This window comes from Schistocerca americana, chromosome 7 (genome assembly GCF_021461395.2).
Source record: "Schistocerca americana isolate TAMUIC-IGC-003095 chromosome 7, iqSchAmer2.1, whole genome shotgun sequence".
Lineage (NCBI taxonomy): Eukaryota > Metazoa > Arthropoda > Insecta > Orthoptera > Acrididae > Schistocerca > Schistocerca americana.
The window spans coordinates 169,629,167-169,653,455 of NC_060125.1; the positions used below are offsets into that span (position 1 = coordinate 169,629,167).

The 24,289-nt window shown below is 43.6% G+C and overlaps 2 protein-coding genes across 2 annotated transcripts in view; one reads left to right on the forward strand and one right to left on the reverse strand.

Annotated features, from left to right (window-relative positions):
• Positions 1 to 24,289, reverse strand: part of LOC124621839 (synapsin) — an 810,142-nt gene that overhangs the window by 495,053 nt on the left and 290,800 nt on the right. The window lies entirely within an intron of this gene.
• Positions 1 to 24,289, forward strand: part of LOC124621840 (metalloproteinase inhibitor 3) — a 94,619-nt gene that overhangs the window by 61,230 nt on the left and 9,100 nt on the right. The window contains exons 2-4 of the mRNA XM_047147284.1: positions 2,276 to 2,396; positions 11,667 to 11,746; positions 15,512 to 15,742. Coding sequence (XP_047003240.1) covers positions 2,276 to 2,396; positions 11,667 to 11,746; positions 15,512 to 15,742 — 432 coding nt within the window. The remainder of the gene's footprint in view (positions 1 to 2,275; positions 2,397 to 11,666; positions 11,747 to 15,511; positions 15,743 to 24,289) is intronic.

The following is a 24,289-nucleotide window of genomic DNA, read 5'->3' on the forward strand; positions in this document are numbered from 1 at the left end:
GAAGACAGATCCGGTGATGTAGCAGGCCAACGTAATATGTCCACCCTCTGTAGAGCATGTTCGGTTACAGCAGCGGTATGTGGACAAGCGCTATCCTGTTGGAAAACACCGCCAGGAATGCTGTTCGCCGCGCGGGATTAGCCGAGCGGTCTTAGGCGCTGCAGTCATGGACTGTGCGACTGGTCCCGGCGGAGGTTCGAGTCCTCCCTCGGGCATGGGTGTGTGTGTTTGTCCTTAGGATAATTTAGGTTAAGTAGTGTGTAAGCTTAGGGACTGATGACCTTAGCAGTTAAGTCCCGTAAGATTTCACACACATTTGAACATTTTTTGAATGCTGTTCTTGAATGGCATCACAGCAGGTCAAATCACCAGACTGACGTACAGATTTGCAGTCAGGGTGCGTGGGATAACCACAAGAGTGTTCCTTCTGTCATACGAAATCGCATCTCAGAATAGCGTCACGTGTAGGTGTAGCGTGTCTAGCACGGAGACAGGTTGGCTGCAGGCCCTCAGCTGGCCTCTTACTAACCAACACACATCTATGACTGGCACCTGGGCAGAATCAGCTTCCATCAGAGAACACAACAGATATACACCGTACCCTCCAATGAGCTCTCACTTGACACCAATGAAGTCGCAAATGACGATGGTCTGGGACGAGTGGAATGCATGCTACGGGGCGTCTGGCTAGGATCTGTCCTTGAAGTAATAGATTTGTAACAGTTCGCTGTGTCACTGTGGTGTCAACTGCTGCTCAAATTACTGCTGCAGCTGCAGTACGAACTTCCTTGCATTGCCGTGGCAGCCGCTGCCAGCAGTCACATACAGTGGCTATATTCCTAGCATGTCTTTCTGCGGTATCGCAGAAGGAACGTCGAACTTCTCGTATCCCAAGTGCACGACCTCCTTCAAACTCAGAGAGTTGCCGTCTTAAAGGCATTCTTGATTAACATCAACTCTCCAGGCCAATTCTCGAAGGTAACTAACGCCCACGACCGTCCAGCGCGTATTGAAAGCAAACCTGAAATGGATCGTCATGGCGGCGCGCTAATAGCGCGGCTCTTGTGCGACAGGCACGAAATTCAGATGTAGAAACAAGCCGACCAACTTTTGTTCATGTCGCACAATTCATTCTTGGTGTTGCGATTTTTCTCCCGTCGTATAGATGTGCGTTCTACATGTACATTGATACTCCGGAAGCAAACGTATGGTGTATGGCTCTGTTACCTTCCAGTGCAGACATGAGAAGTGGTCGCAGAAAGCGTCTTCGGGAACAGCAGCAAAGGCTCGCTGTCAACGTCATTAAATTTATTGGTAATTGGAAGCAGAAAAGAAGTGAGAGTGCTGACAGGGAAAAACGTGATGGAAGATGGGAGCAAAAAGCTGAAACTGAATAAGGTGAGGGCGTATAATGTTACAAAAGCAGAGACACAATCCTGATCGGATTGGGACTGTAGTGTCTACCCCAAAGAAAAAAAGCAAAGTGTCCACAATAAATACCCCGTTTTTGATCTGGCTAAATGTATTATTAAGCTTCATTTTCGCAGTATTATGAACAATACAAAACAATTTAGGATTTGTTAGATGACGGTCAGTTTTGCTTTATTTGTAAAGGTCCATATTGATCATACAATTTTTTTTACATTTTCCTAGTACAGGTTTCGTCTACTGCCATCTTCAGATCTGTTAAAAATTAAAAAAAAAGAAAAACAGTGGTGTAACCAACTAAGTTCGACTAGCTGAAGCAAAATCTATAACAGGCCTGGTGATACATAAGAAAAATAAAATATTTATATGATTAACAACCATGCATACCAATCATACATATAATACAATATTCTGATGTAGGCATCAGCCTCAAAATCTATACATGTGGGTACATATTAAGTGCTGGCGATGGCCAGGATGCGTCTCGTAGTTATACAAATAACTCAGGCCGTAGAGGGCACTATAGCTAGGGAACATGACTAACCAGCGTCCTAAATTTAATCAGTCCTGTTCTCTAGATATAGTGCTCTCTGCTGGCCTCCCAGAGTCCAACGGCAGTACCTTAACCGCTGCGCCACTGCGTTCACACTGTGATTTTGGTTGCAGGTGATTCTACTGTTTATGCATAGGTGGTTTCTCATGTAAAATGTTGTAATACTTCGTAAAGCCTTCATAAAATTGGTATCTTGCAGACAAGTCATTAATTAAGCAAACAGACCGTACTTTTGAAAATTGTCGGTATTTTTCAAACGGTTCGTGACTGACTTGAGTGGTTTTCGTTTTTCAGATGTGTGTGGTGGCGCGCTTGGCGCTGCTGCTAGCGGCGTGGTTGGCAGCCCTGCAACTTGCGGCGGGGTGTTCCTGTATGCTGACTCACCCTCAGGACCAGTTCTGCAGAGCAAATTACGGTATGTCAATATATGCATATATATACCGATCTTCTGACTCCAACAGCCGCTTATGAGTAGGCCGTAGGAGGTTGCAGTACTGATGTAGCTGGCGCTCTAGATGTATCGGAAGACTGTCGTAAGCCTTCTATTTACGCCGTTGTAATGGAGTGGATTTCTTTCTAAATTAGATAATCTGTCTGAGGAATTTACTGCATCAGTTCACCAACAACATTTATTACTGTGTGAGTCTTATACATATTCGCTAGCGCCTTGCCGTGTGTGTGTGTGTGTGTGTGTGTGTGTGTGTGTGTGTGTGCGTGTGGTGTCAGAAGATAAAATAATGAATAAAGGAAATTGGTCGATCGGTCGGTGAGAATGCGGCAGAGGATACTGCACGTGACAAACCATCAGCTTGCGTGAAAGCGAAGTCTTCTGTCAATTTTACGCTTGTCTGGTTGAGTGTCAATCTCGGATGCGTTATCTCGGTTTCAACCCCAGACGCACTTCGACTGACATTTCTGTACTACTTACATACGTGATCATAGCTGTTGCTGATGACAGTATACCAGGCCACATTCAGGAAGTAGTCGTGTGCAACACATATGTAAAGATACGTTAGTCCAAAATTCCTTTTTGCTATGAAAATTTCGACAGGAAAATGGGTACCTGCAGTTTGGTATTCCCTGAATAGTAACAGCTTTTCCGCCAACTGCTGTCTTTCTTACTTACCTGAGAAACATAACTTGAAGGAAGCGTGTATAGTAACGAGGAATTCGTCGCACATGGAATGCTGTGTGCGTCAACTCTTAAATATTACGAACTCGCATCGTCTCATTGCTCGTAGGGAGCATTTGAAGAGCTTCAGTATATGTGGCGACGACTAGCCCGTTCTCCACAACAAATATTGACTTGAACGCTGAAATTCTCTGGCGCGTCACCTGTTTTACTGTCTCCGATGACGATTCGGTCATATGCTAGACACTACCACTATGCATTTTGGAGAACTCCTCCGCTGAAAGCTTCATGCAAGCCGCCATATTTCTTCAAAGCACTGCACTTCAACGTCAGCCACGACGTACTTTCTACCAGCAACGCTCCACCAGAAGTTTTCATGGCGGCCATAGGTGTTAACAGCTTCGTAGTAAAACTATTATTGTCACTCAAGTATTGGTGTATCAAACTACCAACAGTCTTACGTAACCAACGGTTACGGGACCTACGAGTTAACGTGAAATTCTGACTAAGGTGCGAATCAAATTTTTTGCCCGCCCAAACCTACGGTACAGGTAAAAAAAACTTTAACCAATAAAGACAGCCTGATGTTTAAGGGGAGCCGGAGGTGCCTATGCTGCCCATGTTAAAATCACTAAGTTTGAGGAACATTACCAAATAGAAAAATCTGATTTTTTTTTACATATAGAGTGGTTTAGTATTGCAATTATGACAGAGGGATTTTGGAGTATCTTTTCTAGTTTACTTCCAATTATTTTTTTTATTAATGACCCAAATTTTTTTACAAATAATTGCTTTATAATTAAACTGAAATGAAACTACTGAACTTATTGCCAAATGGCTGTGTTACAATGTAAGTTTGACCACTAAGAGTGCTGTATAAAAATTTCATCTCTCTAGCTTGAGTGGATTTTGAGAAAATGTTCCTTATATTCGAAAAATTCTAACTTACGGGAAATGGCTATCAAAGTTTCTCAACACATTCCTGCACTATAGGATGGATTATCAGGGTCTTCTTCTTCATCCTCCAAAAGCTTCCTCTTCTGTCTTCTTTTCTGGCCTGTTGTTCCGTCATACTTCATATGCCTTTCTCTTCTTTCTGCTCCTCTTATCCTTTCTCTGTCAATATTTCTTAGTGCTCGTACAGTGTTCACCCCAGCTGTAAATCCTAATGCCTTCAGAACTTCACACTTCACACTGTTCCCTTGGTTGTAGGTTGCTATTGCATCATAAATGCCAAAGTGCAGTGTTTTTATGCTTACAAACACTCTTTTAGGATTCACTTTCCAAATCAAAGCCGGCCGCGGTGGTCTAGCGGTTCTAGGCGCTCAGTCCGGAACCGCGGGACCGCTACGGTCGCAGGTTCGAATCCTGCCTCGGGCATGGATGTTTGTGATGTCGTTAGGTTAGTTAGGTTTAAGTAGTTCTAAGTTCTAGGGGACTGATGACCACAGATGTTAAGTCCCATAGTGCTCAGAGCCATCCAAATCAAATTGTTTACGCTCTCATTAGGATTCTGCGTCTTTCCGTGTAGAAATTTGTGTAACAATTCTGGCTGTGCTAAGTCATGAATAATTGGCTTTATTGCATTTATCACAGCTGCTGGCAAACCATGTTTGTGATCATAGTCCTTTTTTGCATTATATTTGCACCAGGAATCTTTTGGGCACAGGCTGTGTTGAGGGTATTCATTGGAAGAGGCAGTATGAAGGAACAATGCCCACACTGCTTTTCGCATGTCACTAACATTACTAGTATTTTGCCTTATAGCATACCCATAGTATCTCTGTAGACGTTCAATCACCTCATCAGTAAGCCTGCCTCTCCCTCCTTTTGTCTTTCCATCACTGAGCTTACTTGAACCCAAAGTTTGTTTGAGCTTCTTAGCGCTTCATTTGTCACAGAAAACAATGTAGCCAACCCTTGCACACTCGCTGTATGCGTAACATAAGGCGCTGTATGCGTAACAGGCCTAGAAAATCCCAAGCAGTTCGCCAGGAAGTCACGAGAGGGTGTTAGATACATTCAGCGGCCGCCCATTTCCTCTGCAGACGTGGGGGAAAATGGTAATAACTCTACTTCTAGGGCGAGTGGAACAATAATTCAAAGTTTACATTAAAGAGGAATGTTCCAATTAATTTTCAGTAGGCAAAAAAAAAAAAAATCGTAATTTTTTGGATTTGACAACCTCTGGCTCCCCTCAAACTTTGCGTCTTTTAGTGCAATTCTGTCACATTAGCAGTTTAATTTTGTTGTGACTCGAAGCGAAAATAGCGACTGATAAGTAATTTTAAGAAAGGTTTGAAAAACCAACAGGCATCAAAGTACAAGTAGAATTGTGAGAGTATTGTATAACAAAGCATAATATAAGGACAGATAATTTCTGGCACGGATAAAATTCGTAGGCATCTACAGAAACTAAATGAGAGACGCGTGAACCACAATGGAAGTAAGGGAACAAAAAATTAATCATGCTTGCTGGACTCCTATGGGAGATAAAAGAGTAAATGAATAGGAGTGAAGCTTGACACTGGAGGGACTGATAAGGATTATGCTCTGCTGATACTGGACGACTTGTCGATGAATGCCACACTCGTAATTCTCTGGTGGAGAAGCCTTTTCGGGGAGACGGGTGTGCCATTCAGGGGGCTGTTGCGAAATGTCAGCGCCGTTAGTCGGCTGCCATACCGTAGTCTCTTCCTCGCTTCTGAATGCAGGGAAAGGCTGCAGACGCAGTAACCACTACGTGATTGAACTTATGCATGCCGTTTATGGTTGGGCAAACAGTTCAAAATTAGAGATGTGAGCAGAGGCTGTCTATGTTGATGTTTAGTTTGTGGGGCGCTCAACTGCGCGGTCAAAAGCGCCCGTAGAAAGTCCCAGTTTTTCCACTGTCCAACCTAGCCACTCTCACGAATGCTGCTGATGATGAAATCATGAGGACAACACAAACACCCAGTCCCCAGGCAGAGAAAATCCCGGACTCGGCCGGAATCGAGCCCGGGACACCGTGATCCAGAGGCAGCAACGCTAGCCAGTAGACCACGGGCTGCGGAGAGTTTGTCGATGAAATGCATATATGAAAACGCTCGAATACGAACAGTCTAGTAAACATATAGCGGATAGGCACTTGGTGCAAAGAGTGGCAACTGACCCTTAACATAGACAAATGTAATGTATTGCGAATACATAGAAAGAAGGATCCTTTATTGTCCTCGCATTCGGGAGGACGACGGTTCAATCCCGTCTCCAGCCATCCTGATTTAGGTTTTCCGTGATTTCCCTAAATCGTTTCAGGCAAATGCTGGGATGGTTCCTTTCAAAGGGCACGGCCGATTTCCTTCCCCATCCTTCCCTAACCCGAGCTAGCGCTCCGTCTCTAATGACCTCGTTGTCGACGGGACGTTAAAAACAACACTAACCTAACCTTCATTGTATGGTTATATGATAGCGGAACAAACACTGGTAGCAGTTACTTCTGTAAAATATCTGGGAGTATGCGTGCAGAATGATTTGAAGTGGAATGATCATATAAAATTAACTGTTGGTAAGGCGGGTACCAGGTTGAGATTCATTGGGAGAGTCCTTAGAAAATGTAGTCCATCAACAAAGGAGGTGGCTTACAAATCACTCGTTCGACCTATACTTGAGTATTGCTCATCAGTGTGGGATCCGTACCAGATCGGGTTGACGGAGGAGATAGAGAAGATCCAAAGAAGAGCGGCGCGTTTCGTCACAGGGTTATTTGGTAACCGTGATAGCGTTACGGAGATGTTTAACAAACTGAAGTGGCAGACTCTGGAAGAGAGGCGCTCTGCATCGCGGTGTAGCTTGCTTGCCAGGTTTCGAGAGGGTGCGTTTCTGGATGAGGTATCGAATATATTGCTTCCCCCTACTTATACCTCCCGAGGAGATCACGAATGTAAAATTAGAGAGATTAGAGCGCGCACGAAGGCTTTCAGACAGTCGCTCTTCCCGCGAACCATACGCGACAGGAAAAGGAAAGGGAGGTAATGACAGTGAAACGTAAAGTGCCCTTCGCCACACACCGTTGGGTGGCTTGCGGAGTATAAATGTAGATGTAGATGTAGATGTGGATGTATGAGTTGTAAAAAGTTAGATTATTACTGTCGTTTAAGTTTCTCATTAAGAAGTCGTAGGTTCCTACAACGATAGCAGTGTGTATCCGATCAGACGATAATGGAAGAGAAAGTGGTTATAGTACATATCGTTTTAATAATAACTTCATCTGCATGAAAAACAATACAGGATCGCCTCAGCACTGACGGTAAACGGGTTTGAGGGATAATCATAGACGAAGATTGTTGAGAATTGTGATTAGGTGCAGCTCTTGTTCTGTAAACTCATTTTATACAGACGATATTCGTAATACAGCGTTTGTCCAAACTGTAGGAGGTAGAGCAACATATTGTAAAGAAATGGCGCATTGAAACAAACACATCTTTCATTAAAAGTTTATTCAGTGCAGGAAGAATGTTCGTTTTTTTGTGAGATCATCATCATCGACAGTCTGAATGTTCGTATATAGGTTAGATATACAGGGTGGCGCTCGAAATGTGTTACCATCTTGTTTTTGAATATAAACTTTATCGTCAATACAATCTGAAAGGAACATACACTACAATGAAGAGCCGTCCATGGAGATTTGAGTAACTCAGCACATGTTCAATATGTCCACCATTTCGTTTTCTAACTTCCTTCAAACGAACACTGAAGTTAGTGCGTCGTAAATTGTGAAAGAAACAATTGGTAACAGATTTCGTGCGCCACCCTGTAGTTTTTTTATCAGAAACCTTTTTGTTCCAAAGAACGCGGTGCAAACACGTTATATAATCGATGATTCTTGAACTACGACTATTGCTTTTTGTACTAGTGAAACATGCCAGTCTGCAGTCCTCTAGGTGCGGTATTAAGTGTTCGTACATGCAGGCGTCCGGACGCAAGTAAGGCAAAGTAAAGCAACTCTTAGTGGCACGGAACGAGAACAGGTAGACAGAGTGCGGTTAGTTGGAGCAATGGCGTTGACGATGGGCAATGAGTTAGGTGAACCGGTTACGACATTGTACAAGCTGATGAAGGCGAACAGGAGTCACGGCAAGACATCGTCCGCTGGAGCAATAGTGCACGTAAACAGATTGTAAGTGGATGACGTTGCTCGCTGAATGTGAGAACTACCACAAGTGATAGTACTGCTTTTATAGGGTAGATCATGAACTTGTTTTCACGCCGCTCCGTCACGGCGGCAAGCGATCGATGAAGTCGGTGGTTCATTGTAGCGAGAGATACCAGGTGGGTGGCTAATACATGAATACCGGTTAAATGTTGCAGCACAGCGAATATATGACACTCACACTCTAGGTCGTCAGCAGCCCCTTGTTGCAACTGAAATTCTCTCATCTGCAGACCTTACGCTACATCTTGGCATACGGTACTGTGACGCAACTAATATCTATCATGTGAGCACAGACTGTATTTACAAAATGATCTACATCTGTTTTTCATTTCGGGAGCGTTCTGTCATTAAACTCCTTTTTAAGTGGAAAAAACGGCTGCTGAAATTTGTTTGTCTCAGTCTGCATGTGGAGGAGATGCATGCATGGGCTCCAGCAGTTACAGGAGGTGGGAATACACTTCGGAGATGCGAACAATGGCATTCAAGGTGAGTTTCGTAGCGAACGTTCTGTGTCTGTCTCAACGGAACAGAGCAAGCAAAGAGTCGTGGAATCCTTTAGACAGACAGACGTGTGTTTTAAGTCGCAGTGAAACCTGCAATAGGACATAGTGCACTGCAAGAAATTGTTAAAGCCTGGATTTAGCGAACAGTATGTAGTCTTTGGGTACCATATTTGTTGACCGAAGATAAGGAAGTTTCGATAAGTCCCATCATGTAGAACGTGTTGTGCCACGCGATGATTTGTTCAATTTTTATGAGTCTGGAAGAAAATTTCGATGTATGCATTTGCGCAAAAAGAGAAAGCAAGGACTATGCGGTATGTTACGGAAGTTAGTGGCTGCTTTTTGTGGAATGCAGAACGCTGCATTCGTGTGGATTTTCTTCAAATTGGACAGACCATAACATGCTGCCTTCTGGGTCCAGCCACTATTGAAGCTCCGGCGAGTACAGCGCGGTAGGATTATCCAGTAGACTCATAACGCGACGCTTCTGTTGGTGTCGCTGATCCTACAGTGTCCACTGCTACTTGGGTCGCAGGTTTGAATCCCACCTCTGGCATGGAGGTTTAGGCAGTTCTAAGTCTAGGGGACTTATGACCTCAGATGTTAAGTCCCATAGTGCTTAGAGCCATTTGAACCTGAAGTGTCAACTTGTCACCCTCTGATTACCACCTCTCTCGTTTTGTGCAAGAACTGCGAGGCCAAAACTGTGGGACGCTGGAGGGCATCCAGAAGGCAATGTGACAACCTGAAGGGGCTCATTTTCAAGCGTACAGAACGGCGGCGAAAATGTGTGCAAAGAAATGGAGACTATACTGAAAAGTGTCAGACTACGCTGTAAATTAAGATGATATAAATGGGTTGTCTACATACTGAAAATTAATATTTGTAACAATGAATATAACACTCTACTAATCAATAAAGAATTTCCATGACAGTCAGAGATTAGAAAAGTCCATAAATGAAAACATCTCATGCCTTTGCAAATTGGGAAAGAGTCCTTGAAAACCGCCTGTTTAAAAAAAATTATCTCATTAATAAAGGTTCATTTGGGATTCGGTGCAGGAAAAGGAAATACGGATGATGATTATGGAATAAGACTGGTGATGGAGAAATCTCGAGAATGCAAGCAAATTATTTGGTTGGTCTGTAGTTATAAAAAAGGAATTTGATCGAGTACGATGGAAATGATATTGTAAGTTCTAAGTGCATATACTCTACAGACGACTTATCATTGACATGTACAACAATATTAAAACTTGCATCAAAAGTTTCGCAACTTAGAATTTAATGTTATTGTCAGTGAGGAATGTGCGGTCATTCCATTAGAGTTTGATTTTGTAATGACTTACCTAACCACAAAGATACGGAGTTACAGTGTTTTGCATGATCATATGTAGCCATTATACCTAATAAACATCCACAAAATTCGAGAGAATCTTGAGCAATGAGGGAAGGCATTAGAAAGAAATGGCTTACGAAGACCGAATTAATGATGTGCAACTTCAGCTCCACTGCCACATAAACCACAGATATTAAGCTAGACAACGCTACCAATCCAAGCTTAAAAGTTTTGAATATCTGGGATTAGTAACACCAGGGGACGGATCAATTAATGCAGACAAAAGTGATAGAATAACATATATTTGAAGAAAGTGGCATATGCCATCAGGATTTCTGTACTATGTAAATATACCCATAAAAACCAAAGGAAAAAATTTATAAAGCAGCTGTGAGGCAAGCTGTATTGTCTGTCAGTAAAGACTGAGCGTCAAAAACGACTCGCGAATGGAATCACCATTCAACAAAAATGACCATGTTGCGATGGCCTGGAGAAGAAACATTGAAAGACAAGGTGTGCAACGAATTTATGAGAGGTAGCTATAAAGCCGTCCCAATATGAACCTAGTTGTGGAAAAGCGCACACAAAGGGGAAAGGAAGACGTCAGGTCAGCTGGTACGAATATTCAAAGTGCTGTGGAGATGAGAAGTCTTGCGAGGGCGATGACTGCCAGTGGGTTAGAGTGCGCCATATGATTAGGATGGTCGATTTCAAGACACGGGACAAGGCGGTGACAAAGAAGAAGTACTCGTAACATTGAGCAACTTATGACGTTCAGTGTGACCCTCGTACAGAGAGCTCTTGCGCAAGATGTTTAGTATCCGCAGTGTTATGCTGTTTTGGAAAAGTTGGATTACTTGTGAAAGTGAAGATTATTGTTGATTTACATATTTTAGATAAGCAAGAGTATACTGTAGAACGAAATGAAGGAAGAGTAGAGATCGACGTCTGGTCGATATCGATGTCACTAGAGACAGAACACAATATCGACCGTGTCTTTTGAAGGGTTCCATCCCGGCATTTGCGTGGAGTGATTTAGGGAAGTTATGGAAAACTGAAACCGGTATGATCGGACGCGGATCTGAACCGTCATACTTCCGGAAACGAGTACAGTGTGCTAACGACTGCGCCACTTCCCTTCGTATGTGTGTGTGTGTGTGTGTGTGTGTGTGTGTGTGTGTGTGGGCGCGCACGCTTCAGCTTTAATACCCGAACCTTTCACATATTGTATCTAATAGTTACTTAGCATCTGTAAATAGTCTAGAATCAGAGGGACCGCAAGAAATGTACTACATCATTATCTTTGATGGGAATGTATTTTCCGTCGCATTAATTTCGTTTCACGCAAATCGCGAACTATAAGTATTTGCAGTCATTTTCCCAATAATGGCAGCTGTAAGCCAAGTTAGTTATGCTCCATTTACAGTATTAATTGCGATATGTAGATGTTACCTTTTTTTGTAATCATCAGCTTGTATCAGTATAACGATCGGAGTGACGGGACGTATTGTGTGTTGCAGTGATTCTGACGAGAGTGAAGAAGGAAATCGTGACGGACAGAGACCGCGTCTACCGGACAGTGGTCAAGAGGATATTCAAGGTAAGGGTACGGCTGCCACCTGCTCACTACATAAGCACTTTCTGGCTCCAGCAGTTTTCAGTATTCGCATTTCAATTATTTTTGGGTTAGCATTCCTCAAAGTATATCCTTGCTTTGTGATTAGAACTGAGAATGGTGTGAAAACAACAGGAACTGTTCTGTGTGAGCGAAGTTGAGGTCAATGAATTAACAGTCAGTTTCCTTTTGATTCATTGATTTCAAGGATTAACTCGCTGTTTACTATAAAATTTGTAGAGTACTGAAACTTAAGGTACAATAATTCAATTTATTTATTGTGCTATCACGTGACGTATCCGGAACTATCATAGTGGTACATCTGGCCTCATTACATTCTTTTTTTTTTTGTAAATCGTTTTATACTGCGCTGCTTCTAAGTTGATGTTAGAAATATTTTATATATAGTTATTTTGGTCTTACTTGACTATGACACTTCACTGAAATTAGAAGAAATTACGAAGTTATTTATTCACGCTCATCTGACAAAACCCTCAGGGGTAATGGTGAATTTAACAATGAATGTTTCCATGTTTGTGATTATTCCTTTTGATGGCTGTACCTTTTCAAAATGGAACTTTATCTTTGCAGTGTGTGCATTGTACAGAGATTGGAAAGGAAATAATAACTTTTGTAATTAATATAAAGCGCATGCTGCTCTTTATAAAAAAAACGTGGTGTCTGCCTCCCACAGTCCAAGGCCAGTATCGGAGGTCCAGTCTGATAAGAACTTCTCCCCAGGAAGTTCCACTGCCATATACACTCTGCTAGAGATTGAAAGTTTCGTACTGAGTGTTGTGATCATGCCTTTTCCCCCATATCCTTTCTAGTAGCAGCTTCAAGAAGAATGAAATGGTAGTAGCAGTTTGAAGTTTCGAGTTACCAGTCCTGCGGGAAATAAAGCACTGTACGAAATATTACTCACCGCTTTAAAGAGCACACTGATCGCTTTGAGCGCCGAGGCTGGTGTAGAGCTAAACTTGGCTGTCATATGACCCCTCATCACTGACAAGTCATGGCAGCGCAGTGGAGTTCATTTGCCAGTCGGGGGCATGGAATCAGTGCAGTAAGATGGATCGACGTACAGGCGTGATAGAACGACAGGGAAGAGCCACCTTGTTTTTACGTGCCCATGACCACACGGCGAATTTGTTGGTGTATCGGTGCGGACTGTCCATCGGGTAAACAAGGAATTTTTTACCTCTCGGAGCCATGAAATATGGCAAAAGAACAGTGGTCGGAAAACGATCCCAACTACCGTGGTGTTAAGGCGAGTGTTACGCCTGGTCAGTGACAACCACAGTGCTATCCTGCTCGGTAAGAGTCGATCGGAAAAAGTGTCCTCTGCGATACGCTGGAGAACTGAAACGCAAAATTCGTACCTTCTGTTAAGGTCGCCGGGACGCAGTTACTGCAGTGACTTCAGCTTGAAGGCTTCATATGCAGGCGTCGTTTCAGAACACGCCACACAGTTATTTGAGAAATCTGATATTCCTGACCTCCCCGTCTTGTGTACTTTGGAGGGCTCCGTGTGATCTCAGATACGCTCGACATGCCGTGGCTGACCAGTGCTCTTCCCTTTGCATGCGAATTCAACTTCGAAGAATTCTGTATGGCAGTGATAAAACTGCTTCTGCAGGGACTGCTGAATCAGTGGTGGAATGCACGTTGCTCTTGAACAATGGACTGACTTCGCGCAATTTCCAACACAAAAAAATGATTTCTCTTGTCGTGTAGACCCCACGTTGCCACAAACAGCAGCGCAGTTGTATCAGAACTTTGACTATTCGTCTATCCAGTGGCATGCGCAGTGTGTTTCTATCTTTTACAGTTTTTAACAAACAATGTAAATGTGTTCTTTTTTTTCTGAGTCACCCTGTGCTGCATCATGGTGTCATAGAAAATGTCTGGGACTATTTGAGGGGGGGGGGGGGAGGGGTGAAACGTAGCAGTTAACATCGTCGCAGTTGGTGGCTGTACAGGATGTAATTATCAGTAAGTGGCTTCAGCCGCAAATGGCGTATCTGACGAAACTTGTGGACTCCCCTCCTCGCCCAGTTAAGGGCATTATCGAGACTAGAGACGATGTTACATAATACACTACTGGCCATTAAAATTGCTACACCAAGAAGAAATGCAGATGATAAACGGGTATTCATTGGATAAATATATTATACTAGAACTGACATGTGATTACATTTTCACGCAATTTGGGTGCATAGATCCAGAAAAATCAGTACCCAGAACAGCCACCTCTGGCCGTAATAACGGCCTTGATACACCTGGGCATTGAGTCTAACAAAGCTTGAATGGCGTGTACAGATGCAGCTGCCCATGCAGCTTCAACACGTTACTACAATTCATCAAGAGTAGCTACTGCCGTATTGTGACGAGCCAGTTGTTCGGCCACCATTGACCAGACGCTTTCTATTGGTGAGAGATCGGGAAAATGTGCTGGACAGGGCAGCAGTCAAACATTTTCTGTATCCACAAAGGCCCGTACACGACCTACAAGATGGGGTCATGCATTATCCTGCTGTAATGTAGCGTTTCGTAGGGATCGAATGAAGGGTAGAGCCACGGGTCGTAACACATCTGAAATGTAACGTCCACTGTTCAAAGTGCCGTCAATGCGAACAAGAGGTGACCGAGACGTGTAACCAATGGCACCCCATACCATCACGCCGGGTGATACGCCAGTATGGCGATGACGAATACACGCTTCCAATGTGCGTTCACCGCGATGTCGCCAAACACGGATGCGACCATCATGATGTTGTAAACAGAACCTAGATTCATCCGAAAAAATGACGTTTTGCCATTCGTGCACCCAGGTTCGTCGTTGAGTACACCATTGCAGGCGCTCCTGTCTGTGATGCAGCGTCAAGGGTAACCGCAGCCATGGTCTCCGAGCTGATAGTCCATGCGGCTGCAAACGTCGTCGAACTGTTTGTGCAGATGGTTGTTGTCTTGCAAACGTCCCCATCTGTTGACTCAAGGATCGAGACGTGGCTGCACGATCCTTTACAGCCATGCGGATAATATGCCTGTCATCTCAACTACTACTGATACGAGGCCGTTGGGATCCAGCACGGCGTTCCGTATTACCCTCCTGAACCCACCGATTCCATATTCTGCTAACAGTCATTGGATCTCGACCAACGCGAGCAGCAATGTCGCGATACAATAAACCGCAATCGCGATAGGCTGCAATCCGACTTTTATCAAAGTCGTATACGTGATGGTACGGATTTCTCCTCCTTACACGAGGCATCACAACAACGTTTCACCAGGCAACGCCAGTCAACTGCAGTTTGTGAATGAGAAATCGGTTAGAGACTTTCCTCATGTTAGCACGGTGTAGCTGTCGCTAACGGTGGCAATCTTGTGTGAATGCTCTGAAAAGCCAGTCATTTGCATATCACAACATCTTCTTTCTGTCGATTAAATTTCACGTCTGTAGCACGTCATCTTCGTGGTGTAGCAATTTTAATGGCTAGTAGTGTATTTGCGTTATGTCTGCTGGCGGTGTATAATTTTGCATCCGGCGTATTTAAATTGCATGCAGGGGTAACTGTTTGCTTATCTCTACCTTAACAGCGCGTATAAGTGTAAGACTATAGCGTAGTTTTTGAGAGATCTTGGTATGTGCTGTAACACAGTGACAGGGCAGGAACCGTCCGCTTCGGACTCTGAACTCCGCTGCCGTGCAAGTGACTGTGACACTACTTCTGTACGTGTGCTCGGCAGGCTTCGGAGAAGGACGCGGTGTCGCTGTCTGCGGGCAAGATCTGGACGTCGTTGCACGACAGCATGTGCGGCGTGCGGCTGCAGACGAACCGCACGTACGTGCTGGCCGGCCAGCTGTCGGGCGGCAAGGCCCACATCAACCTGTGCGACCTCTACCTGCCCTGGGACAGCGTCACCCCCAAGCAGCGCAAGGGCTTCCGCCTCATGTACCGGCAGAGCTGCCACTGTAAGGTAAGCACCCTAGTCTACTCACTACCCTCTCTGCCCTCCCTCCCTCTCCCTCTTTCTCTCTCTCTCTCTCTCTCTCCTTCCTTCTATCTCTCTCTTTCTCTCTCTCTCTCTCTCTCTCTCTCTCTGTCTTTTGTCTCTGTCTCTCTGTCTGTGTGTTTGTGTGTGTGTGTGTGTGTGTGTGTGTGTGTGTGTGTGTGTGAGCGCGTGTGTGTGTGTCACAGTGAGCTCCCCACAAGATTCGTTTGCTGGTCACTATCTATGACAAGTGCATGTTTCGTTCCTTTCGAATTGCTCAGTATCTTTTGATCCGTTGTGATCTTTTCCGTCCTGCGGCATGCAACTGCACTTTTCACTCTGTGTCGTTTGTCTCTTTTTTTGGTTTAAACTTTCTTTTCTTGTTTTTCAGTTCCTTGTGATTTTCTGTATTATTTTCCAGATCATCCAGGACTATTTCCGGTTTTTCCATATCGTCTCTAATATCCTTGGTCCATCCTATTTGTTGCTTCACATTCCAGAGTTTCTCTATAATTGTTCTCGTTAATCTGGTTTCTGGCCTCCTAATGATATGGTCAAACAAATATATACCCTTTTTACGTGTAGCGTATCTAATAGATTCCATTTCCACGCATACCACTTCATTTCGAAATATCCTCCGTTGTCCCTCTTTATAATACCTGCTTTTAATATATACATGTTCTAGATATTTGTCGAGTCTGCTTCTCTGAATGACTTTGAAAGAGTTTCACTTGTGTATGTTATCTCCAGCAGAGCGACTGGATTGTTAATTTTTTAAGTTTCGTTTCGATTCGTAGGCATTTCTTATTGTTTGTAGACCATTTTAGTCATTAACACTAAAATCATTTTATTAATACTTTCTTGTGGAGCAGTTTTTTCGTTGAAGTTGTCTAATATAATTTGTCCTAGGTGTTTAAAGTGATTCACTATTTTTATTTCTCTGATGTTTACTGTTACCCGTTTTATTAATGGTGCATCTGTTATCATCATCTTAGTTTTTACGAAAGATATCTGGAGTCAGATTTTCGTATTATATTTTGCAGGCTTGTTATTTTATTTCTGGCTTCTTGTGAGTTATTAACTAGTAACTCTAAGATATCTGCAAATCCTGAGAAATTTAAATTCATTAGGTCTTTCTTGGTTCTAATTTGTATTTTCTTAGGACTTCCCTGGTACCATTGTCTCATCAGGTACTCCAGAGCACACACAGTTAAAGTTAGTGGTGATAGATCATCACCCTGTCTTCAGTTGTTTAAATCTTAAACGGCTCAGATAATTCTCCTTTGAATTTGATTTTGGGTTTAACCTTTGTGTGTATATTTTTATCATTTTTTATCATTTGGGAGTGAAGTCCGAAATTCCTTAATATTTCCAATCGGTGGATACAATCCTAGGCTTTTTTGAAGTCTGGAAAGGTTATTACTTCTTCTTTGTGTCATCTGTTCTAGACATCCATTATCAGATTTCAAAGTGATTACCTGTTCCATGCCATTGTCCAGGGTCTAATTCCTCAATGGGTCTCTCCTACTTTCTATTCATGCTAGTCTTTACAGCGATTCTACAGAATTATTGACAAGACTTTATATGTGCAATCCAAAAATGGAAATCCCTCTGTAGCTATCCGGATTTGTTTTTCTCCTTTTTTGCGTAATGATGTATTGTAGTTGTAGTTCTGCGTGCTGGCAGCTCTTCTTTGTCCCTAATTTTCACCATGTACTGGTGTTCTGACACCTTCGTTGGTTCTGCTACACGTTTCCAGATTTTCGCAAATGACACTGTTTATAAACTGTTATCCAGAAATGTGGGGATGTGTTCCCGACGCCAAAACTTTACAAAAAGTCTACATGGATTTGAGTCCGAAAATCCTTCGTTAACGAGTTACGAAATGAATTCTGTGTACTGACTCCTGATAGTGCCACACACCGTTACTTACATTATTCTTTACAGATGGTCTTTGTATTTGTTTTTTTGTTTGACTGATTCTTTTGATCGGCAATAACGTGTGCAATGGAATCATTCGATCAGTATTTCTTACAACGTTGTACTGGAAAAACGTACCTACTGTTTTTCAGAAGTGAGATTTTCAGCAAAGTCCGGCAAAGGATGGAACACACGCTCACGACCATGCATACAAGCAGGAGGAGAGGGGGTCTTTTCGGCCAACTGTATGGACTTTTTGTAATTTTTTGGTGTCAAAATCACATCCTTATATTTGCGGACACCAGCACATATATAATGGCCTGCAGATTTGAGTGTTTGACAAACATCTTCATCGTTCTTCTTTCAAGCTGTAAAGGAGCAAGAAAAAGGCGTTTCGTTTATAAACGGAGATCCCCCGTTTTTGCTTTTCGATCCAGCGCAAGAACAAGTCCATAGTAAACCGATTGTCTATTGCTACCGAGCTGATTGATTTTGATAAAACCTGTCAGAGCGTAAGGTCACGGTTCGGGGATGGAAAGCAGTTGCTTATTGCTAGTAATAAGCAAGCAGCCTCAGTTTTATGTAAGCACATGCTATCATGTAGTTGAAAATCGCGAGTGGCTATCAGCGATGTCTGTATCATGCAGAGCGCACATCGTTTCTGAACTCGTCAGCGGAGTCTTCTGCGATTGCATTATCTACATTCTTAGTGTGACTGCCTACAATTGATGTCTCTGATTTCACCTGAATATCATAACGCAGCATTAAAGGAATACAACTCACAATTTTTGCTAATCAATCCTCGGCATAGTTACCTCTTCGGTTCATATGGGATTGACGCTTGCTGTTGCAACCAGTTAGTTAAAAAAGTGAAACTATCAACAGGTTGAGAAGCCAGTGTATTAATAGTTCAACGTTATACGAAACGCCCAACGTTCTTTGCAGTGAAAACCGATTTTGTTATTTCTGTTTTTATTCCATAGCATTTAGACGCGATTTATATATGTTTGATACATGTTTAGTCCGCAGCTCGTGATCTCGCGGTAGCGTTCTCGCTTCCTGAGCACGGGGTCCCAGGTTCGATTCCCGGCGGGGTCAGGGATTTTCACCTGCCTCGAGATGACTGGGTGGTGTTGTGTCGTTTTCTTCCTCGTCATTCGTCCCTGTTACGGTCGGAGGAAGGCAATGGCAAACCACCTCCGCTAGGACCTTGCCTAGTACGACGGTGCGGGTCTCCCGCATCGTCCCCTACGCTCTGTCAACGAGTATGGGACTACTTCATGATCATCATCATCATCATCATCATCATACATGTTTCAGTCCCTGCAGAGAAATCGCAGTACTACTATTTTCCCACCGTCTCTCCAAAAATCCTATCTTCTACTTGATGGAAAACACCACCAATTCATGGGTCATTACTGCAAGAAAGCCACGCGTGAATTGCTGTTACATTTATTTAAATGCGTTAGTATTTCGCGACGACTTCTAAGATTGTTTTGACGTCAGTTACATTACATATCTACTCGGAATTTCAGCGTAGTAACAATGCGAAAAGGAAAGCGGTTGTAAAAATTATGTAGTGTCAACATGACTCTTTTATCTGCGATTTGTCATATAACGTTCTTTAATAGGCTGAATTAAGTGTACAGAACGCAATTACAGAAGAGACTACATCTAAATGACTTGGAACTATGTACTGGACCGGGATACAAACCCGGATTTTTGTCGTTCATGGGAAACTTTCAGTCTATACAGCCAGTCAAGAACGTCGCACAGTCCTGCAGGAAGCACCAGTCATTCCAACCGAGCAAAGTGATGCAGTGGCTAAACCACTGGACTCGTGTTTGGAAGGACAGCGGTTCAAGCACCCCTCCACTCATCTGCGTCTAGGTTTTACGTGATTTCTGTAAATAGCTTAAAGGGAATGCTAGTATGGTTGACAGAGCACTGCCGATTTCCTTCCTCATCTTATCCCAATCCGAACTTGTATTGTGCCTCTCTAATGACCTCGTCGTCGACGGGACATTAAATCGCAATCTTCCTTTATTCAGTTATACAATATATCTCCTGTTTGCTTAAGTCGAAAAACCTGGTTGGAATGTTGCCACGGCACACAGTTTTCATCTGTCACAGTGACTAATTAAAAGACACTCCAAGATAACTGAAAATTTATGTAAAAAAAAAACCACAGACTATACGTATGCTGTTTCCCGCTATATTTTGGATCCCACGAAGGCAAGTCCAGCAAAGAACGCAGGGTAGCGTCTATGAAGTTTCGAAGATAAGAAGTGAGCTACTGGTGGATTTAAAAAACACCGCCCGTCCCAAGAGATGCGTCAGGGTCCGTTTGTCTGAATTAAGCTGTCGTGCCATATAGTTTGTCTTCGTAAGCGTATGCAGTCTGACCAATGCTGCAGATAAAAATCACACATTTGTCTCGTCGCTGGGCTTAATTGGGCTATTATGTATTGTTATGCGAGGACCACCCGTTTCTCGACGAACTACTGTTTCCAATATATATGTAGACTTGGTTAGACGCTATCTGTTTATTCTCTTTTGATGAAAACTTACATCCCTGAAGATACTCTATGTTCCATCTTGAAATGGACTGTTGCAAACATCCATTTCATTTACGACCTACGTCTCCAGCTAACGACAGCTTCCAAGAATAAATGTCCGCCCACCATTAAGTTACCGCTTCGTTGAGGCCATTACATTATGCGTGAGCATTTTAGCGTTGTGGACGCCAGACAAAATCTCATTCACCATTCTTTCTACACTGCGCGTTTCTGGAAACGCTGACTCGTGACAGAAATTGACTAGTAGATGAAAATAACACATTTCTTTGCTTTTTCCACGTGGGAGTATCGTTCAGTTGAGAGTCCGCTTTTACGTCATTGTCACGGATTGCTGTGTCACGGATTGCTGGAACAAGGCTCCCTCTGTCCACTTGCTGTCTCCGCCCATCCGGGGAAATATAGACTTGTCCGCTTCGGAGGGGATTCGTTGCTGAAATAAACAGATCACTTCAACTGTTTTAAAAATGTTGCTAGTATCCTGATTATTGCGCTTGTTTTTCCTTCTTATGGTGTGCTATCTTCTGATGAAAACCTTAACAAAATTCGTCCTGAAGTCACCTGCATTTTTCAGTAAGCTGATTTTGTTAATTTCCATTATATAATGATTAATACTTACGGTTGTACAGTTATCTTTCTCTCGCAAGACTTCAGGAGTTACTTACTCGGCATAATCTATGGAGTGAAATGGTGCAGTTGCCAACACAGGAAGAAAGGTGGAGTTTATACATGCAAGGAGACTCACCATCGTACTAGTAGCGTGTGTTCCTTCAAGTGGAGCTGTGATCTCAAACGTGGTTGAAACTACGAATGGCGTCCAATAATTAATGCAAGACTTTTTCTTTCTCGGCCAATTTCGATGGAAAAAATGTGGAATTCGGTGTGGGACATCGTGGAGTATTCTCGCATCCGCCCCTATAGTTTCATGATGTTCCAATAGGCATCTGTAGCGGAGATGCGTTCGAAGCAAAGAGCTCCCATTGAGTTTCTTTTGGCGGGAAACCAGAGTGTCGCACATATTCATAGGGGCTTGCAGAATGTCTACGGAGACCTGCCAGTGAACAAAAGCTTGCCGAGTCGTTGTGCGAGGTGTCTGTCATCATCGCAAAAAGGTCGCGCATATCTGACCTATCTCCTGCGCGCAGGCTGACCACACAAAGCTGTGACTTCCGCAATGTGTTCATCGCTGCAAAAATGCAAAAGAATTTCTGCTTGTCCATGACAACCGCAAGGCCTCAGTGAAGTGTGCACACCCGAGAGGAACTCACAGAACTTAAGTGAACTCTTATTCCTCATCTATCCTACAGTGCGGATCATGCACCTTCCGACTTCCATCTGTTTGGGCCAATGAAGGATGCACTCCGTAGGAAGTAGTGCATGTATGATGCGGAGGTTACTTATACAACAAGACGATGGCTGCAACATCAACCAACAGTAGTACTATGCGGGCATACAGACCCTCTCACTAAGGTGGCATAAGGCCGTCGGATTGAGGGGAGCTAATGTTGAAAAAATTGGGTTTTGTTGCGAAGAGAGTGGGGAATAATACGGTGGGTTGTAATCCTGAGTAACACCAACCTGCTTTCAGAAAAAAATGTGTTGCACCACTTATTGAACGCCCTTAGTATATTGATGCTGTGTGTTCAGAAGAGAGATATCCTAGAAATTTCAACATTCTGTTCTCTGTTATTTGTTGCTGTTGTGATCTTCACTCCGAAGACTCGTAGATGCAGGTCCCCACGCTAGCTTGTCCCGCACAGATCTCTTCATCTCCACATAATTATTGCAATCTACAGTGTGTGTGAATCAGCTTACTGCATTCAAGCCTTGGTCTCCCTTTACGATATTTACCCTCCCCAGTTCGATTCGGTACCTCCACATTAGTTATTCGATGTAGCTATCTAAGCATCACCATTCTTCTGTAGCACCACATTTCAAAATCTTCAATCACCCTCTTGTCAGAACTTTTTATCGTTTGCGTTTGCCTTCTGGATAAAGCAACGCTCAAGACAGATACCTTCAGAGTAGACTTCCTAAATCTTAAATTTAAGTTTCATGTTAACAAATTTCTTGAGAACCGCTTGTCTCATTTTGCCTGTCTACATATCAAATTCTTTGCTCTTCAGCCATCATCAATTATTTTACTGCCCAAGAAGCAAAACTAATCTACTTATTTTTGTGTCTTATTTCCTGTACTACAAGGGGTGTTCAATAAGTAATGCAACATTTTTTTTATTTTTTAAAAGGCAGTTGGTTTTATTCAGGATTCCAATATATCACATTACTCCCCCCTCTTTTGGGTACAAGATTCTATTTTTCAACATAAACGCCGTTCAACGCGACGGCCTTACGCCACCTTACTGTGAGGACCTGTATGCCTGCATGGTACCGCTCTACAAGCTGACGTCGGACACAACAGGGGACTGATGACCATAGATGTTAAGTCCCATAGTGCTCAGAGCCATTTTGAACCACAACATGTTGCTGCACCAGTATCCTCCTGATCATCCAGTACGGCTTCCCGCGGATTGCATCCTTCATTGCGCCAAACAGATAGAAGTCGGAAGGTAGGAGATACGGAAGGGCAGCCCAATGAAGATTTGTGATTTCCTCTCGGGTCCGCAGATTTGCGTGAGGTCTTGCGTTGTCATGGAGAAGGAGAAATTCGTTTGCATTTTTGTGGGAACGAACTCGCTGAATGAGAGTGTCCGCACGTTCCAATACTGCAGGAGAGAGAGCTGTGTGCGGCCGACCGACGCGCGAGAGATCGGACAGGTATGCGCAACGTTCCTGATATGATGACACACGCTTCGCCGCACGACTCACCGTGCTTTTTTTCACTACCAGGTCTCCTCAGACTTTCTGCAAGCACCTACGGATATCTACGATGCTCTGGTTTTCCGCGAAAACAAACTCAATGACAGCTCTCTGCTAGCAACGCACGCACCTCCGTTAATAAGCCATTTATAAGGCTACGTATAGCAATGTCACCTATCGGAACGTCATGAAACTATAGGGGCTGAAGCGAGAGTATTCCGCGATGTTCGTAGTTCCCTCAGCATCGCCTGATTTAATTAGACTGCATTTCATTACAAGTAAATTAATTTTACGGATGCGGGTCTCGCAACTTCTTTAAAACATACAGTACTGGCCATTAAAATTGCTACACCACGAAGATAACGAGCTAAAGACGCGAAATTTAACCGACAGGAAGAAGATGCTGTGATATGCAAATGATTGGCTTTTCAGAGGATTCACACAAGGTTGGCGACGGTGCCCACACCTACAACGTGCTGACTTGAGGAAAGTTTCCAACCGATTTCTCATACACAAACGGCAGTTGACCGGCGTTGCCTGGTGAAACGTTGTTGTGATGCCTCGTGTAAGGAGAAGAAATGCGTACCATCACGTTTCCGACTTTGATAAAGGTCGGATTGTAGCCTATCGCGATTGCGGTTTATCGTATCGCGACATTCCTGCTCGCGTTGGTAGAGATCCAATGACTGTTAGCAGAATATGGAATCGGTGGGTTCAGGAGGGTAATATGGAAAGCCGTGCTGGATCCCAACGGCCTCGTATCACTAGCAGTCGAGATGACAGGCATCTTATCCGCATGGCTGTAACTGATCGTGCAGCCACGTCTCGATCCCTGAGTCAACAGATGGGGACGTTTGCATGAAAGCCATCGACGACGTTTGCAGCAGCATGGACTATCATCTCGGAGACCATGGCTGCGGTTACCCTTGACGCTGCATCACAGACAGGAGCGGCTGCGATCGTGTACTCAACGACGAACCTGGGTTCACGAATGGCAAAACGTCATTTTTTCGGATAAATCCAGGTTCTGTTTATAGCATCATGATGGTCGCAACCGTGTTTGGCGACATCGCGGTGAACGCACATTGGAAGCTTGTATTCGTCATCGCCATACTGGTGTATCTCCCGGCGTGATGGTATGGGGTGCCATTGGTTACACGTCTCAGTCACATCTTGTTCGCATTGACGGCACTTTGAACAGTGGACGTTACATTTCACA